Source organism: Fimicolochytrium jonesii (genome assembly GCF_025526975.1).
Source record: "Fimicolochytrium jonesii strain JEL569 chromosome Unknown EV422scaffold_14, whole genome shotgun sequence".
Taxonomy (NCBI): Eukaryota; Fungi; Chytridiomycota; class Chytridiomycetes; order Spizellomycetales; family Powellomycetaceae; genus Fimicolochytrium; species Fimicolochytrium jonesii.
In genome coordinates this window covers 395,238-411,177 of record NW_026515681.1, presented here as the reverse complement: position 1 = coordinate 411,177, position 15,940 = coordinate 395,238, and the positions used below count along the sequence as shown (strand labels likewise).

Here is a 15,940-nt window from a genome sequence, read left to right as displayed (position 1 = left end):
TTCCAGTCCTGTCGTTCCCGCCCGCCCACAGATCCAGCATGCAGCCTCTCCCGCCCAAGCAAAAAAAGGGCTTTCTGGTCAACATGCCATGTGCGTTGAACGGCAGGTAAATCACAAGGGGGCGAGCGCACAAAGGCACGCGGGAAAAGCCTGGAAGGAAAAGAGGTCGCTATATCGATATCGCCCCGGGCGACCACCGCCCACCTCAAGCCCACTCCCCAAACAAAGGCTCAGCCTTAAAACCCCCCCTCTCCAACTGCAGCTCCTTAAACACTTTCTCATCCTGCAACCTCACGACCTCTTTATGCTCGCCCTCCTCATAGTCCATCAGCTCCTGGCCCGTCTCGCCCAGCTCCTCCGCCACGTTCTCCGCCGCGCCGATCAGGAGGAACTCCGTGTGGTCGTGGTCGAGGAAGGAGGGCGGGTTGGCGGGGAGGAAACGGCGGTTGCGGAAGAGGGCGGTGTAGGAAGAGGGGAGTTGCGCGGCGGATTTGGCACTGAGGCCCGCCCAAGGGGGTGAGGGGCTGGTGGGGTTCTGGAAAGGGGCGTGAGTATGCGAAAATTTTGAACTGTAGGAAAAGAGGCACGCACGGACCTTGATGGAGAAGATGAATGAGCCCTGGTTTTCAATTTTGAATGTTTTCTGGACCTCTCCTGTTGGCATACATTAGACGCAGGTAGCGGTCAATAAAAGTTGTGGCGACTAGTGCGAATCCGACAGAAAGGGACACCTTACCAGGTGTTTCCGGCATAGCCAACGCATAAGCCAAGTGCGTATGATTACCATGCTCCACAATCGAATACACCCCCTCCCCGCACGGCCTCATCGCATCCAGATGCCTGGTACCCTTCGTCTTTGTCTCATACGTTTCGCTCTTCAGGTGCTCCTCAAGGTCCCGCACATCGTCCGCGGCTTTTTCGATGAATCCCCACGAACGCTCGCGGTGCGTCGTGCTGGGCAGCCGCTTGCGACTGAGGATCGCGATGCGATTTTTGGTGCCGGGCGCGGTCCCGCCGGTTGGAAGGAGGATCATTTTGAAACGCTGGACTTCGTCGAGGGAGTGCGCTTCGGTGAGCTCGACTTTGGGGCGGTAGAAGAAGTAGATCTGACCCTTTTCGAGTGTGCCTGTGTCTGGAGATAAGGATTGCGGAAAGGCCATACAACGTGCGACTGGACGTACCTTTCCCTAATGTCAGTTCACCAGCTTGCTCCTCCTTGGCGTCGGATTTCTCCTCTTTCTTGACACTAGTGGCCGTGTCGGCTTCGCCACTAGCCGGCTCATGCTTGACCTCCTGAGGTTCCTTCCCCTCCTTCTTGACAGCAGCAGCCTTCTTTCCTCCATCACCAGAGCGCGGACGCTTGCCGTGCTCAGCTGAAGTTTCTCCCTCCTCCTTGACATCCTCGGGTTTGGCCTTTGCAGGGCGCTCCTTCTTCGCAGGACTCTTCGGACTTTTTGGGCTCTTCGGACTCTTTGGGCTCTTTGTAGGACTCTTTGGACTCTTAGAACTCTTCTTCGCAGCGGGTGTCTTGCCACTGCTTGCTTTGGTATCGAGGGCCTTCGGTTTAGTAGCAGCGCGTTTGGGCAGGCTCTCGAGCGCGTGGCCCGCTTCTGCGATCTCGGCGTCGGCTGTTTTTTTGCGCTTTTCGGGCATGGCTTTGGATGAAGATTGGAAGGAGAGAGAGAGAGAGAGCGAGCGTTAGATGGTTCCCGCGTAGATATGTACTGTAGCTGTTTTGCGAGTGCTAATGCGAGGGCAAAATGCCGGCCGAAATCTGGGGCGAAATGTCACACCTCCAAAAGACGCGTCACACTGGCGTCGGACGGCTGCAACACAAACGCAGGCGTAGATCTAGACTCTGTAGACTTTTTCGGCAGGACGGCCAAGGGAGGGCCAAGTAACCTTCATTCTCATCAAATCGTCTGATATGTACGTATCACGGGGGGGCGGACGTATGAACAGGCAGGGGGTATAACCGCCCGTCGCCTCACTTAACCATTCCCCCCGTCCCACCCACACTTGCACCACCACCACCCGCATCAACCTCCACATTCTTAAAGTGCGCCGAATGGCTAAACTCCGCATAGAGCGAGAACATCACATGCAGCGCCTCAATCGTCTGTGTTTTCGATGGCTGTTTCTTTGCTGCTTGTTGTTGGGCTTGTGATATCGGCGTTGGGGACGCAACGGGGATGTCGAGTATGAGTGCAAGCAGCTGGGCGTATGTAGCGAGAGGGAGGTCGAGGGTTGCTGGCGGGAGTGTGAGCTGTATGATCAATGATGTGATGTTAGCAAGAAAGCCTACATATCCGCCAAGACCACGCCTAACAGAACACAGTCCATACCTCAGCTAACCCCTCCTCGACCTCCGGCGGCCACACCTGCATCAACTCCTCCACATCAGGCATTCGTTTCGAGTACTTCACCCCCCCCGGCACGCCGCCCGCCGCCGCAACCGCCGCGTCTCGCCCCGCATGCAACTCTTTAATGTTGCGGATCCAGCCGTCGATGAGCCGTGGCGTGTTCACGACGTCGTGGTGCGGGAGGGAATGTACGGTCAGCGGTGTGAGGGATGATGTAGTGGATTTGCTGAGGGACCGGAGCTGCAGATCGAGGACTGTCGGATCGGATTGCGGGATGCTGGGCTCGTCGAGGACGGAGAGGCCGAGGGGAGTGGGGTGGCCGTCGGGCCGTGGGATCTGTGGAAATCACGTTCGTCAGTTAGATGTGTGGGTAGGATGGTAGCGGAGGGACAGCCCCGTCGCTTACCTTGATGAACGCATCAATATCCCCAATCGCAGGCACATAATCCGGGTAAAACGGCTTCAGCTCCGTCTCGAGCTCCATCTCAGTCGGCTTATACCGTCCAATGTACTGGAACAGGTCAGCAAGCTCCTCGCTCATCGACAGGTCTTTGTACGATGACTCGCCCGTCCTGAAATGTGCAGTGTGAGGCGAATAACCCTTACATACAGAACTGCGAATCCACACCACACCTACCTCAACAGCCCCCCAAACCCACCCCTCTTCCCGCTCCCCTCATGACCATCACCGTCATCCTCAAACTCCCCATCCCGCCCCACATCCATCCTTGCAAAACTGCCATCCGAATCACGGTCATCATTATCGTTCAGCAACCCGCCCGACCCCAACGACGTCGACATCGGCGCATTGCTCAGCGTTCCCCGACCCGCGGGTGCGGCGGAGGGACGCGTAGGTGGGTGTGTCGGCATGGGGTTGTCCTCATCGTCCTCATCGTCTTCATCATCATCGTTGAAGCTTATCCCAGACCGTTGCTTTTGTTGCTGCAGCTGGGTGTGTGGCTGCTGCAACTGCTGGTCGTCATCCTCGTCCTCGAGATTGTCGTCGTCGTAGTCCTCGTCTGAATCAGACAGACCCGCCGAGGGCGGCGTGTCGCCTCGTCCTGCTGGCGCTGATGCAAGGTCAGCCCATACCCAACGTAAGCCTCCAATAATGCACGCATATGAAGACACACCCATAGATTCTCCTCCTTCCACCTCGGCCGTAACTTCCACCGACCGCTCCTCCGTCGGCGTCGGGAACTCGTCCAGTTCAGACCCGCTCAGTTCCAGGATCTCGTCGTAGTAGTTGTCGGTGACCTTTGTTATCTTCAGCTGTGACAGAGGTATCAGTGGTGTGATCTAGCTTCCCGCTGTATTATCTTTTGAACTTGAGGGCAGTTATACCTCGTTCGATGAATGGCTTGCGGACATACGGTGGTGTTTCTGGCGCTATGGGAAATGCCGATGAGTTGGAGTCGGCGCGGAGGCGGTTCTTTGTAGAGGTCGCAATCCCTACGACCGGGGGGATGCGGTCTATTCAGACTTTGGAAACCAGTCCGGCTCTTCGTGAGGTTGCATGCACATCCTGTGAGGTAACAGGATAAGCAGAGAAACAGCACCAGCCAGAACGCGTCGAGTTTTACGCGTCGCGGACTTTGGCCATGCATCTGAACCAAGGCAGGAAATACTGTAATGGCACCTACTCGTCACAAAGGTTCCTTCATCTGCGTGATGCGAAGCTCTTCTCTGCACGCATATGGCAGAATTACATGGGCTTCTCGTGCTGTTCTTTGCGTACACGTAGCGGTCCATACGTGTGAGCGCAGACATCTTCTGGAGAAGGTCCGGGTTTCTTTATATTCAGCTCTAGGTCGGACACTATTCTGACGGCCTGTAGTCTAGCCTAACCTAACCTTGGTAAATCTCTCTAGGACTGCGTGCAGTGAATCATGTACAAGGGTGTGATATGCAAAGTGATAAAATAATGATAGAGAACGAAATTAAACCATTCAAAAAGGCCATCCCTACGCATTCCTCCGTTTCCTCTTCGATTTCCCCTTCCCATCCTTCTCCTCCCCTTCCTTCTCCCCATTCGCGGCATCCTCAAACCTATCCTCACCCACAAACGCATTGACCTCAGCCTGTTCCCTCAGCTGATTCTGCCAGTACCGCAGCCCAGCGAGGTTGAACCCGACCTTCTCGCGGTGGGCGACGAGCTGGGCGCGTAGCGTGCGGCGGATGGTGGTTAGTGTGGGCCGCAGGGTGGCGGTGCTGACGAGTTGGTGGTGATGCGTGCGGAGGAGGTGGAAGAGGATCCGGGAGGTGAGGGTGGGGTTCCAGGCCTGGGTAAGAGATTGGGGATGGAAGGATCAATATCTCGGGCATCGTGAAAGGGGGGGCAGATTCGAAACTGGAGAATGAACGTACCCTATCGATCCACGCAACGATATTCTTCAACAGTGCCACCACCTTCGCAAACGGCAACACAAGCAGCGCCTCATCTAGATCCGACGCCCTGATCTTCTGCGCGACATGCAGGACATACCCCTCAGGGGTGATATCCGGGATATTCAGCGCGACGATAAACGGCGAGCGCGGCGGCGGCACCGCATCCGGGTTGCCCGCCTTGACACGCTCATACGCGTCCAGGTTCCGCCGCTCCTCCTCCCACACATCCAGGGCCTCAATCAGCCGCTCACCGGCTTTCAGGGTACCGGCAGTGGCTTTGCCAGGCGCGGCGGCCTCGTCGGCATTATCGCCGGTGTCGGGCCGCATATGGTCGGGGTCATCAGCAGCGATCCCGGATCCAACCGGCGCGTCGAACTTATCTGCAGCGTCGGCAGCGGTAGTCTCGTACATCTCCTCCATCTCCTTCTCGCGCTCCTCCTCAAGCATGAACTGGTCGTCCGTCTTCTCCCACACGCGGATAGACCGGTCATGTGCGCCCGTCACGACGAAATTGCCGTACTTAGCCACCGCCAACGCCCACACCTCCCCGTGGTGCTGCGCGCCGCCGCCGGCCGTGCCGCCGAGCGTCATGATCAGCTCAAAGCTGTCCGTGTCCCAGTACTTGACCGCGCGGTCCTTGCCGACGGAGAAGAGGTAGTGCGTGCCAAAGACGAAGCGCACGTTCATGACGGAGTCTTGGTGCGCGTGCAGGGATTTGTGGCAGTCGCCGAAATCGAGGCCCCAGATCTTGATCGTTTTGTCTGATGAGCCGGTTACGATCAGCGTGCTGTCGGAGGATATGTCCATCGACAGGACGGGCAGTTTGTGGCCGTACAGCGAGAGGAAGAATTTGAGCGTGTCGGCGTACAGGACCTTGACAGTGGAATCCAGTAACGAGATGGCCAGCAACCGCCCGTCGGGGGAGTATCGTACACACAGCACGTCGTCCGCCATCTTCAGTGTCCGGGTGTGCACCATCGTCGGGCGTTTCTGCACGCGCGAGTACTCCGTGTCCTCCATGAACCCCAGATCCCAGAACTTGACGTCCTTATCCTGCGACCCCGTCACGAATCCCTTCTTGTCGGCGCGCATGTGCAGCGACCACACAGGCCCGTCATGGGCTTTGATACTTTCAATCATAGCGGACCGGGCCAGATCAAACAACTGCAGCTCGCCCGTTTTTGTTCCGATGATGACAAAGTTGTTGCCAGGCAGGAACTCACAGCATAATGCGTAACCGGACTCGATGGTTTTCAGACATTGCCGCGAATACACGTTCCAAATCTTGATCATGTCCGAGGAACCCGTCAACAGCAGTTCATCGTCGGGCGCCAACGCCAGCGTCCGGACGTCTGACCGATGGCCAGGGATGTCGATTCCTGAGACGAGCCGGGTGGGCTGCTCCTTGTTCTCAAACTCCACCGCATGCACCTCGGCGCTGTTGTTTGACAACGCGCAAAGGATCTGCAGCGGTGCCTCCTTCCCGCTCCCCGCCGCCCCTTTGTGTATACTGACGGGCGAGAAATCGAACGACCGAACTTTTGCCGAACATCGGATGTGGGCTACTCGTGGGATCTCATCAGCCACGCTCAGCTTAACTTCCTCTTCCTCGTCGTCATTACCGTTCGCCTCCTCCTTTCCGCCTTTCCCTTTGGTCTTTTTCTCCTTTTGCCGCTTCTTCAACCGCGCCATCTTCTTCTTGATCTCCTCTTCCGTGCGTATCCGGAACACCTCCACCAGCCTGTCAGAGCCCTGCGCTCCGACGTACCGACCACTCGGATGCACTCGAAGGGTAACGACCCGCTCTTTGCTCTGCCTTTCCAACGTGCCCAACCCAACAACCGCCCGTTTCGTGGCCGGTGTCCCATCCGGGTTCGTTTCCGTCCCTTGCCACCCGCTATTGACCGTATTCCCCGCTGGCTCCAGTTTAGATCTCAGCACCGGCAGATCCAACTGCCACACACGGACCTCCCCATCGCCTGCACCCGTGAATATGCGGGTCTGATCAGGCGACACATCCATATCCCACACCTCCCCCCGATGCGCAATAACCGTCTCCACACAATGCTGAGTAGCCAAATCCCAAAACTTCATCAGCGTGTCTTTTGATGTCGACACGACGTGATCCAGCCCGTCTTTCGAGAGGAAGCGCACTGCTGTGACTTGGTCTTTGTGACCTCGTAGCCTGTACAGGCCGGATTCCGCTACGATGTCCCATACGATCACGTCTGTGTCTTTGGAGCCCGAGACTAGTCGTGCGCCTGTTGAGTCGTAGGATAGTGCCGTGACGGCTGATCTGTGTCCGTTGAAGGTGATTGCTGACTCGCCGGTAGCTAGCTCCCAAACCCTAATCGAACCGTCTGCATATCTATGTTTTCAAGAGGTTGCATATGTTAGCACTTCGCGGTGAGCTGAATGTGCAAAAGTCGCACTCGGATAGTTACCCAACAGCAATATGCTCTCCCGACGGACTTCTCGTCATCCCAGTGACCTCAGCCTTGTTATCCGCGTCCTTCCATTCCCCAAACAAGGTGCCTTTCCGGACGTCCCAGACTGTGACATTTTCGAGCGCTGGTGTTATGGCATATTTGCCGGTTTTGTCGAACAGAGAGTTACTTCCGCCGCTGGCTACTAGGCCGAAGGAGGCGGCGAGCCGATACCTCAGGTATAATTTGACCATGGTGCTTCACACTGAGGAGGTCGAAAATGCTTTTCCGCGACGGCTGGTCGACAATATTACTACTGGTCGCTCCAATGCTTCCACAATTACAGTCCACTGCAATAGCTACGAATAGAGCTGCTATCCAACGTCTCTTGCTTGCGCCTGGACACCAATTCCTGACGACATTCGCACTTCACCAACTTAGAGCGTTTAAGCAAGCGTGCAAGTGGAGGAATAGCAGTCACGTGAACGCATCACGTGATCGGGCATCGGTTTATTCGCGCGTCCTGATCTTTTGCCGTGAGGTCAGATTTCCGTTTCGTAACTCTCTCTTTCCCCCCCCCCCCCATCTTGGCCCCATCCAGCGCAATTCCCACGCAACTTGGGAGAGAACGAAAGACCTCTAGAACCAGAGGTGTAGGAAGTTCGCTGCAACCAGCAGCATTGTTCGGGAAGTGTGCTGCTGCGAACAGGAGGCCGCCGTTTCTGAGTGTCTTTTGAGGTGAGAAACAGAGCGGACTGCATTCCTAATGGCGCGTGGGAAGATTGGCTCTGGTTGTTGAATCGTAGGGATGTGCCCAGAAGGAAGTTCCTATTCACGGGACAATGCGACTGATACGCTTCCGCTGGTCTCCTAGACACTCACAGTTAAGCCAACGAGGTCATCGGAATTCGCGAAGATGGACCCTTCTGATAAGCCGACCGCCACTGGTCAAGAGAACAAAAGCCACGTTCCCACAAGCGATGCGGGACCAAATTATTCTTACTTTACTCCAACGGAGTATCAGCATGTTGTGCCAGGTACGCTACCCACAATGTCTTCGTATGGTTAATTCCCGATGCTTACATTCATCCTCGTCCCCGCGCATTTTCCCACAGGTTCTTACTTCAGCTCGTCGGTACTGGACATGAACTTGGGTGTTTTATCGAGATCCAAGAGTGAATTGCAGGCATGTTGACCCTTGTGTAAAGCGCTAGAAAAGATGTGGATGGCTCTCCTGACGCGGGAAGACCGTGCAGGCTACCCATGCCTTCGAAAAGCTGGGACCGAGATCGGCCAGTGGATCGGGCCCAAGTGCCTGGAAGATACCCGGAAGTCAATTGAATGTTGTAAGTTCCCACCATCAGATCTCGATCGCCCGCTGCCAAAGCGATTACTCAAAGGAACACCGTACTCATACCCGTCTTTTTGCATCTAAGGTCGCTCAATCAGCTGAGAAATCGGAGAAACCCAACGACGCAGGGTCGGAGAGAAACGCGCCCAATTCCCTGTTCACCTTGCTTCAGTTGCGACCCAATGTGCCTTCTACCTCAAGCTTTGCAGTCATAAGGCTCAGCAACATCGCGTGGAATCTTGGAATCAATGATGTCGTCGCCTACTTTGCCCCTTGTATGGTATGTGAAATGTCCTCGCTGAAATGCAAACACAATGCTAATGTGATCACTCTTCCGCACCAGATTCCTTTTGGCCACGTCCCTCCGCACTTCACGCAAGCCGTTCACATTATCATGAACCGGTCTACCGGAAAGACCCAGAGCGACTGCTTTGTTGAGTTTCCCACGTACACGGACGCGCAACGAGCCCTTGATTTGCACTCGCGCGGTATCCTGAAGGGCCGTATCGTTCTGGCGCAGTGGAGCACGCAAGCGGAGCTTATCGACGCGTTATTCCCGCACCGTGCTGGTCGCATCCCTAAGGGCGATGTCATGGAAAAAAGCTGTGACCTGGACGAACCGTTCACCTCTGAGATTCTATTCGCTGATCCTCGTGCCGCTGCTCAGTACGGTGCGAGTGGAAGCGGCCTGGTTTACGGGTCATCGTCCTCTCAGCAGTCCAAGGAAGGAGTATTCTTACTTCGTGAAGAGATTAATGCCCTGCTCCTTGTCTGCAGGAACTACAAAGTAAGGAAACATGACAGTTTCAAGATACAACGGATGGCGGTTGACATGGTGGCTCTCTTTCCTCAGCTCCATTTCTCTCGCAAATGTGCTGAGCGCCCTTTCGAGAACATCATTTCCATTATTAGCAAAGTCCCTTGGCACGATCCAATCTCAATCAGCACCGCTCATCGGGATCATCTTTTTGAGATGCTGAAACGTAATGCACGGCAGTCTGATCACTTCACTTCCCACACGCGTTGACCCTCTCATCTAATCCCCTTGCAGTTTCGCTAGAAGCTCTCCGCATTCACTTGAATCGGTTCGACCACAACATCGACGACAGTCTCCTAGACCGCGTTGTTCGGACCGGTCTTTGTGTGCCACTATTCACCGAGAAGCAAAAAGTTACTCTCTTGAACGTTGCGGTAAGTACTTCTACCTTTTGTGAATGACGCGCCCTTTGCTGTATCGTTTTCGTCCCTCCAGCAAATCCCCTGCCCTCGTGATCTGGTCAAGTTTGTCTACAATCCTCCCACCATCGACGGGTTTGGAGCCCTGGAGGCCTCGCAAGATTGCTCTTCCCAAGGAGACTGGATTCAAGACCAGGCCACTCCCGCGCGCGATCCGCACATGAACGGATCCCCTGTCGCTGTCTGGGCGGAGTCGTGTGCCTCAGAGGTTAGTTGCAAATTCGAGCAGCTCATGCCGGCCTTTCATCGATTCTCGTCATACCCTTCGTATACATAGACTACATTGGACGTTCGCACGCCAATCGTCAAGGCTCGCGTCGATAATGGGAAAGACACTATGGACGTCAAGGCTGTGCTCTTCGGCAACAAGAAGGCTATGTACCCGTCCCCACCAGAAGCCGACGGCAGAATGCCTATCGTTGGAATGGTTCACACGACGCGCATTGGCAATTACGATAACGATGCTCCGGATGCTCCCCCTGGACTAGCTAGCGGCAACTCTGCAACGACCTCTACTACACTGCAGCTCTACACTTCCAGGATCAAGATGCTAGAACAAGCTCTCAAACAGAGCGAGACGCGCTACGAGGACCTGCGCAAACGTCACGAGACTGCTCTCAAACGCTTTGAAGTGGAACGCAAAGAAATCATCAACGGGAAGCTCGAGACTGAGAAACGCTGCGAAGATCTGGAGACTCTGCTGCGCAACGCGGAACGCCGGCTTGCTCAGATGGAACGTCACACCTCGTCGGTACAGGCTTCAGGCAGCGGCGCTTCTGCCTCTTCACCCGTGAACAGAACCGAAGGACCCTTCCGAGAGAGGAACGTCAACCCCACACAGGGCTACACTGCCGCTGAGCTTGGATACTACTACATGTCTGACTACGATCGTCGGCGGGGACGCGGTGAAGGTGCCGAGAAGCGCGACAATCCGCTGGATTCTGATGATATTAGGAGAGTGTGGCGCCGCTGAAGATATCCGCTATCCGACTCATTCTTTTGACAAAACCGACACTCAACTCTTCCGATTCCCTTTCTAATTGATTTAATCGCGCATAGTCCGTCTTTCCTTCCCCGACCGACCCCCCGTTCGGTAGTTAACAGTTTCTCCCCTCCTTTTCCTTTTCGAGATTCAAGGCGTATGTATGAACGTACAAAGATTTGACATTGGCGGTTTCATGTTGAATAGGCTCTTTCAGTATACCCACTTTCCTTCCCTTCATCTTCCCCTTTCGGAACCTTTGTTGTAACGTACGTATGTAGACAATTTCGAACCTGAATGGCACTATGATTGAGTGTACATGGACATGAATTGTGAAAAGGTGAACCAGTGAGAGACCTAGCACCCTAACACCAGTTTGAGATGAGAAAAGACGGTACGCCGCGGGCGAGACTATGAACAGTGAAGTGTGCTACGCTCTGCGTGCGACCAAAGATACAATCGCATGCATCAGAGCTTGTAAGTCTGAGCCTTGGAGGTGACATGCTTCGCCGCGGAGGCGTCGAGGAACCAAATGAGCCGCTCCTTTCCAGTCACTAGAACAATTGCACCAAACATCAGTAAGTCGGACACCATCCATGGAAACACAACTCAACAACACCCTACCTCGTCCCGAAGGCAGATCCTCCTTCTTATCCAACACCTTATGCAGCACTTCCGCCTTCCCCTCCCCGTTCGCCACAAACAAGTTGATCCTTGCCTCATTCACAACTGGAAACGTCAGTGTAATCCGCTCCTTTGGCGGTTTCGGGCTATCGTGGATCGCGGCAACCCATCGGTCCGTAACCCCCAAGAGAGGATGGCCAGGAAACAACGAGCAGCAGTGCCCATCAGGTCCCAAGCCGAGAAGGTTAACGTCCAACGACGGGATATCCGTCTCACTCCCAAAGACAGCAGCAAGAACCTTCTGGTAGGCCTTTGCAGCAGCCTCAGGGTCCTTCACCAGCTTCGGGTCGATGGTATAAACCTGGTCCTTCGGAATGGGCACATGGTCCAACAGATTCTCCTTTGCAAGCAGGTAATTCGAGTCCTCATGGTCAAGCGGCACACATCTCTCATCGGCAAAGAAGACGTGCCATTTGGACCAGTCGATGTATTTGTTGGCTTTGATTTCGGCGCCGAGGACTTTGGGGAGCGAGCCGCCGGAGAGGGAGATTGTGAATTTGCCGCGGTGGGCGATGGCTTTTGCTGATTCGTGCGTGAGGAAATGGTCGAGGGCGCTGGAGATGGCGTCCGTGCTGGGGAAGGTGTAGATTTCGGGGGTGGGGGACATGGTGAGTGTCGTTGGGGGGATAGTGATAGGGTGCTTCGTGGTGATTGAAGTGAGGTGCTCGAGTGCGATGAAACGTAAGTGCAAGTGAGATAGATGGCGAGGATCGATTTGACGGCGTCGGCGGGCGTTCGTCGTCATCGAAAACGCGTGCGGGCGGAGGAGGCGGACCTTGGCAAGGGCTCTTCGGTCGTAAAGTTGAAAGCGACGTGTCCCAAAATCATGCTGTAGCCGATGGCTAGTAAAGTGACTTGTGGTAGAACAAGGCATTTAACGCGGAAAAGAAGGCTGTGTCCACCTTCTCCCACTCCACCAGGCTTATTGTCGTCCATGATGGTCCGAAGGTGGAGATGACCAAACCCAGCTCCTCCGCTGTGAAGTCCCATCTGACTGTAGAACTCTCGGTTAGAATCCCACTCCGTCTCGCCTTCCGGCCAGTGTGGGGGATCCATGAGCTGACAATGTCTGGAAATGACTACTATTTTTGAAGAGTTAAGGGTTGCAGGTGCGCTGAAACTTTGGAGACCGCCATTGGTGTCTTCTCAACGACTCAAAGAAGCGGCAAAAATCTCGCCGCTGTACTCGTGGGCACCAGCACTGAGTCGAGATACACTCGGAGAGTGAATGCTAGCGGCCTCCAGCAGCCCATCCATCTCCTCTAAGTCTGGGTCAAATGGCGCGACCAGAAGCTTAATGATAGACGAAAAAAACTGGAACATGTCTGACCATGTCGCAGCGGAAGGGCCGCTCCGTCTGACAATCAACTTCCAAGTAGTGCGTTTGGCACGCACAGCATCCAGCGCTGCTGGGTCCGCAATGTCAACTCGAGCGTTCGCGATTTGAAGCTTTGCTGGAGATTGAGGACAAGGGCATTCCACCTGCGGTTGACGAGGCGGAGAGTGGGCAGCACGCGCTCATGCCTGAGGTCGACAAAGTGCTCAGGGATGTTCAGGAGACTGAGGTCGTCGAGGGAGTCTATTCCGGCATCTTTGTGTTTTGGAATTTCTGCTATTACCGTCTTTACTCAAATGGGCCAATCCGTCCTTGAGCAAAGAGCACAGCCAAGGAGCCGGGCTGGTACGTCTCAAGAGACAGAGGTATAGCCAATGTTGGGCTTTTCGCGGTGGCACAAGGAAGAAAGCAAAATGCAAGTTCTGTCGGAGTAGTGGTTTCTCGTGGACGTCACGCAACTATTGGACTACGTTCCTCGTCCAGAGCACACAATTGGAGAGCAACAAAAACTCCATCACTCCTTCGCCCCTCTGCAAAATCTTCAGACTACCCACCGTTCGTGGCTTACTCGGGCCCATTGGACATCGGGCGAAACACCACAGACGAAATGAGTGTTAAAAGAGGGTAGGCAGTCCAATCGCCGTGCTGGGTTCGTAGACTGGGGCGAAGAAGTTTGAAGGTCGGGTTTGCAATCGACACGTCCATCTGGCATGTCCATGTCCATGTCCGTCAGCCACGTGCGGTAGGTGACATTGATATTTGAAGCGAACACGCACGCGTTGCGCTTACGGAAGGCGAGCGGAGGCGATATTTGCGCGTCAGGGAAAATCGACATGAGACCTGCTCTGACCGAACATGACGTACAGTACCGTAAACATACCTGTCGAGAGATCGAGACATCCATCTCCAATACTTGCCCATCAGGGCTCTGTCCCTTCGAGCCGTGGTCGCGGAAATGATTCCCGTCAGTATATAAGAAGGTCGGTTTGCACCTCTTCAACTCTTCGCACAACCGTCCATTTCCGAACCGAAAGCTGCCAACATGTCATCACCTGATAGACACCACGAAATCAACATCCAAGACTCAGATCAGCCTCGCCGCTTGCAGCCGGGGAGCTCCGAGCACACCTTATCGCCGGCGGGTCGCAACCGACAATTCCGCAATGACGCCCCAAAACACAATTACAGCCCATTCATGCGCGATGTCCTAGCCTCCAGCGTCGAAGCCCTAGGAACCTTCCTGTTTCTCTTCGCCGCCTATGGTGCAGTCAACGCCGCGTCTGCCGCCAGCGCCGCCGATGGAGGCAAGGACGCAACGGGCGGAGTCGCGGGCGTGTTGATGATCGCCACTTCCTTCGGCCTGTCGCTCCTCGTCGTCGCATGGGCGCTATACCGCGTCTCTGGCGGTCTCCTCAACCCAGCTGTCACCGTCGCACTCGTTATTTCCAAAGCCATCACCCCACGTCGCGGAGCCATGTTTGTCGCTGCGCAACTCGTCGGCGCACTCGTCGCGGGTGCCCTTGTTCAGGGACTGTTCCCTGGCCCCTTCAAGGGCGCCAACACTCTCAAGAACGGGATTAGCATCGCTCAAGGGTTTTTCCTCGAGGTCATCCTCACCGCATTATTCACCATCGTGATCCTCATGCTCGCCGTCGAGAAAAGCAAGCATACGTACCTCGCGCCGGTGGGCATTGGGCTCGCTCTGTTCTTGGTCCACCTGGTGGCGGTTCCGTTCACTGGCTGCAGCGTTAATCCCGCGCGGAGCTTTGGGGCGTCCGTTTTTGAGGGTACTTGGGATGATCATTGGGTTTTCTGGCTTGCGCCAGTGCTTGGTGGTGTGCTGGCGTCCTTGTTTCATTTGGGGCTCAAAAGGCTTGACTATGAGTCGTTGAACCCGGGTCAGGACGCTTCGCGTGAATCCGAGAAGAAGCAAGAGTCGAGAGAGGTTGAGCATGCGCATGGTGGTGGTGCTGGTCGGGTTTGAAAAAGAACGTTCGTGGATGGGAAACGGACATAAGGTTATTAGGTGAACATGCCTGTATGTGCCTCTGGAATTGGACAAAGAACTATATACATACTGTGTGACATGTATTTTCTTCAAATAGATTATTGCCATCAAAAGAAAGGCCTGATCGGTCATTCTGTACGTGTGGAGCAGAAGTGACAACCATATGGTTTGCTCCAACTTTGCTCCCCAAGCGCTGTAACTTGAGCCGTTACAGAGGCGAGGTGAGGCTGGCCTTGCTCTCGGAGTTTCTTCTACCAAGGCTACCAATCGTCCAACGCAGAGGCAAACGGGTCCCGAGGGGTCCCGGGTGGGTGATGCGAAGGATTTGAGAGAGTTCTACTATGCACATATGTACGTCCCGATAGTATTGACACAATTTGCAGGGCCCGCTCTAAGCCACACAGAAATATTCCTTGCACCCAAGTAGCATCGAACTAATGCGGGGAAGTAGTGGGCAGGGTTTCGCATACATGAAGTGCGGAAAACTATTTCGAATGCAATGTATAATCTGAATGGCGTCGTTTCGTTAACGTCTCCGCCTCATCTCCGTGACCATTTCCTCCCAACCTCCAATCCTCCAAAAATCCGCATCCACTTGACAGTATTAGTTCCTATCGTTGCAGACGGAGCATTCTTTGAGAGCTTCCGATATGGCAAGGGGAACTTCGGCAGGTGCGGCAGGTACCCGTGCCAAAGGTCTCGTATCATACTCGACCCGGTACTTCCCGCGCTGTGTGAACCGGACATACTTCTCGTATCTACTCGCCCGCAGTCGCGCCGATGGCGCTCCGGCGGCACTCTCTGGAGAGAGTGCCGGACAGTCCAACGCACACGACAGTCCAGCGCACACGACAGTCCAACGCACACGACAGTCCAGCGCACACGACAGTCCAACGCACACGACAGTCCAACGCCCTTTTTTTAAATTCTAAGAACAACAAAGCTACAGTGTACGGTGGCCAGATATCCGGGTACAACAGGCTCGCCAAACCTCCGTGTGCAACCCAAAAGTCAACGACCAGCTGCCGTCAATTTCCTTACTTCTTCAGGTGTGCAGGCAGGCCGGCGACTTCTGGAAAAGTGCGTTGGACTGTCGTGTGCATTGGACTGTCCGGCACTCTCTCCAGAGAGTGCCGCCGGAGCGCCATCGGCGCGACTGCGGGCGA

The 15,940-nt window shown here is 55.0% G+C and overlaps 6 protein-coding genes across 6 annotated transcripts; 2 read left to right on the top strand and 4 right to left on the bottom strand.

The window, feature by feature from the left end:
- Positions 1-157: 157 nt before the first annotated feature.
- On the bottom strand, positions 158-1,831 carry EV422DRAFT_82539 (uncharacterized protein). The gene is made up of 5 exons (XM_053074440.1): positions 1,794-1,831; positions 1,182-1,655; positions 737-1,126; positions 596-654; positions 158-535 (listed from the first exon to the last, which is right to left on the bottom strand). The coding sequence occupies exons 2-5, from the start codon at positions 1,651-1,653 to the stop codon at positions 206-208; spliced, it is 1,251 nt and encodes a 416-aa protein (XP_052924976.1). The 5' UTR covers positions 1,654-1,655; positions 1,794-1,831; the 3' UTR covers positions 158-205.
- EV422DRAFT_82825 (intraflagellar transport complex B protein 46 C terminal-domain-containing protein) lies at positions 1,805-3,921 on the bottom strand. The gene is made up of 6 exons (XM_053074441.1): positions 3,708-3,921; positions 3,497-3,635; positions 3,001-3,433; positions 2,770-2,935; positions 2,346-2,699; positions 1,805-2,266 (listed from the first exon to the last, which is right to left on the bottom strand). The coding sequence occupies exons 1-6, from the start codon at positions 3,732-3,734 to the stop codon at positions 1,988-1,990; spliced, it is 1,398 nt and encodes a 465-aa protein (XP_052924975.1). The 5' UTR covers positions 3,735-3,921; the 3' UTR covers positions 1,805-1,987.
- Positions 3,922-4,122: 201 nt separating this feature from the next.
- Positions 4,123-7,594, bottom strand: EV422DRAFT_587994 (WD40-repeat-containing domain protein). The gene is made up of 3 exons (XM_053073483.1): positions 7,196-7,594; positions 4,731-7,119; positions 4,123-4,645 (listed from the first exon to the last, which is right to left on the bottom strand). The coding sequence occupies exons 1-3, from the start codon at positions 7,429-7,431 to the stop codon at positions 4,328-4,330; spliced, it is 2,943 nt and encodes a 980-aa protein (XP_052924974.1). The 5' UTR covers positions 7,432-7,594; the 3' UTR covers positions 4,123-4,327.
- A 158-nt stretch (positions 7,595-7,752) lies between these two features.
- Positions 7,753-11,008, top strand: EV422DRAFT_82501 (uncharacterized protein). Its single transcript, XM_053074439.1, has 10 exons — positions 7,753-7,915; positions 8,052-8,214; positions 8,293-8,363; positions 8,434-8,523; positions 8,614-8,808; positions 8,872-9,315; positions 9,382-9,511; positions 9,580-9,719; positions 9,781-9,972; positions 10,042-11,008. Exons 2-10 carry the CDS (start codon positions 8,094-8,096, stop codon positions 10,735-10,737), a joined length of 2,079 nt encoding a protein of 692 aa, XP_052924973.1. The 5' UTR covers positions 7,753-7,915; positions 8,052-8,093; the 3' UTR covers positions 10,738-11,008.
- Positions 11,009-11,214: 206 nt separating this feature from the next.
- On the bottom strand, positions 11,215-12,130 carry EV422DRAFT_620588 (uncharacterized protein; the record flags this gene model as incomplete). Its single annotated transcript, XM_053074105.1, has 2 exons — positions 11,371-12,130; positions 11,215-11,300 (listed from the first exon to the last, which is right to left on the bottom strand). Exons 1-2 carry the CDS (start codon positions 12,035-12,037, stop codon positions 11,215-11,217), a joined length of 753 nt encoding a protein of 250 aa, XP_052924972.1. The 5' UTR covers positions 12,038-12,130.
- A 1,363-nt stretch (positions 12,131-13,493) lies between these two features.
- Positions 13,494-14,891, top strand: EV422DRAFT_531984 (aquaporin-2). Its single transcript, XM_053070503.1, has one exon. The coding sequence runs from the start codon at positions 13,809-13,811 to the stop codon at positions 14,748-14,750; it is 942 nt and encodes a 313-aa protein (XP_052924971.1). The 5' UTR covers positions 13,494-13,808; the 3' UTR covers positions 14,751-14,891.
- Positions 14,892-15,940: the final 1,049 nt, after the last annotated feature.

Coding starts and splice junctions, on each gene's coding strand:
- EV422DRAFT_82539 (XM_053074440.1), bottom strand. CDS start 1,653: ATGCCCGAAAAGCGCAAAAAAACAGCCGACGCCGAGATCGCAGAAGCG. Junction 655..736: donor GGCTATGCCGGAAACACCTG/GTAAGGTGTCCC, acceptor GTATGCCAACAG/GAGAGGTCCAGAAAACATTC. Junction 536..595: donor CATTCATCTTCTCCATCAAG/GTCCGTGCGTGC, acceptor GCCCCTTTCCAG/AACCCCACCAGCCCCTCACC.
- EV422DRAFT_82825 (XM_053074441.1), bottom strand. CDS start 3,734: ATGTCCGCAAGCCATTCATCGAACGAG. Junction 3,636..3,707: donor CAAGCCATTCATCGAACGAG/GTATAACTGCCC, acceptor CCTCTGTCACAG/CTGAAGATAACAAAGGTCAC. Junction 2,267..2,345: donor TCGAGGAGGGGTTAGCTGAG/GTATGGACTGTG, acceptor TTGATCATACAG/CTCACACTCCCGCCAGCAAC.
- EV422DRAFT_587994 (XM_053073483.1), bottom strand. CDS start 7,431: ATGGTCAAATTATACCTGAGGTATCGGCTCGCCGCCTCCTTCGGCCTA. Junction 7,120..7,195: donor GGAGAGCATATTGCTGTTGG/GTAACTATCCGA, acceptor TTGAAAACATAG/ATATGCAGACGGTTCGATTA. Junction 4,646..4,730: donor TCGTTGCGTGGATCGATAGG/GTACGTTCATTC, acceptor TCTCTTACCCAG/GCCTGGAACCCCACCCTCAC.
- EV422DRAFT_82501 (XM_053074439.1), top strand. CDS start 8,094: ATGGACCCTTCTGATAAGCCGACCGCCACTGGTCAAGAGAACAAAAGC. Junction 8,524..8,613: donor CCGGAAGTCAATTGAATGTT/GTAAGTTCCCAC, acceptor TTTGCATCTAAG/GTCGCTCAATCAGCTGAGAA. Junction 9,973..10,041: donor CGGAGTCGTGTGCCTCAGAG/GTTAGTTGCAAA, acceptor TCGTATACATAG/ACTACATTGGACGTTCGCAC.
- EV422DRAFT_531984 (XM_053070503.1), top strand. CDS start 13,809: ATGTCATCACCTGATAGACACCACGAAATCAACATCCAAGACTCAGAT.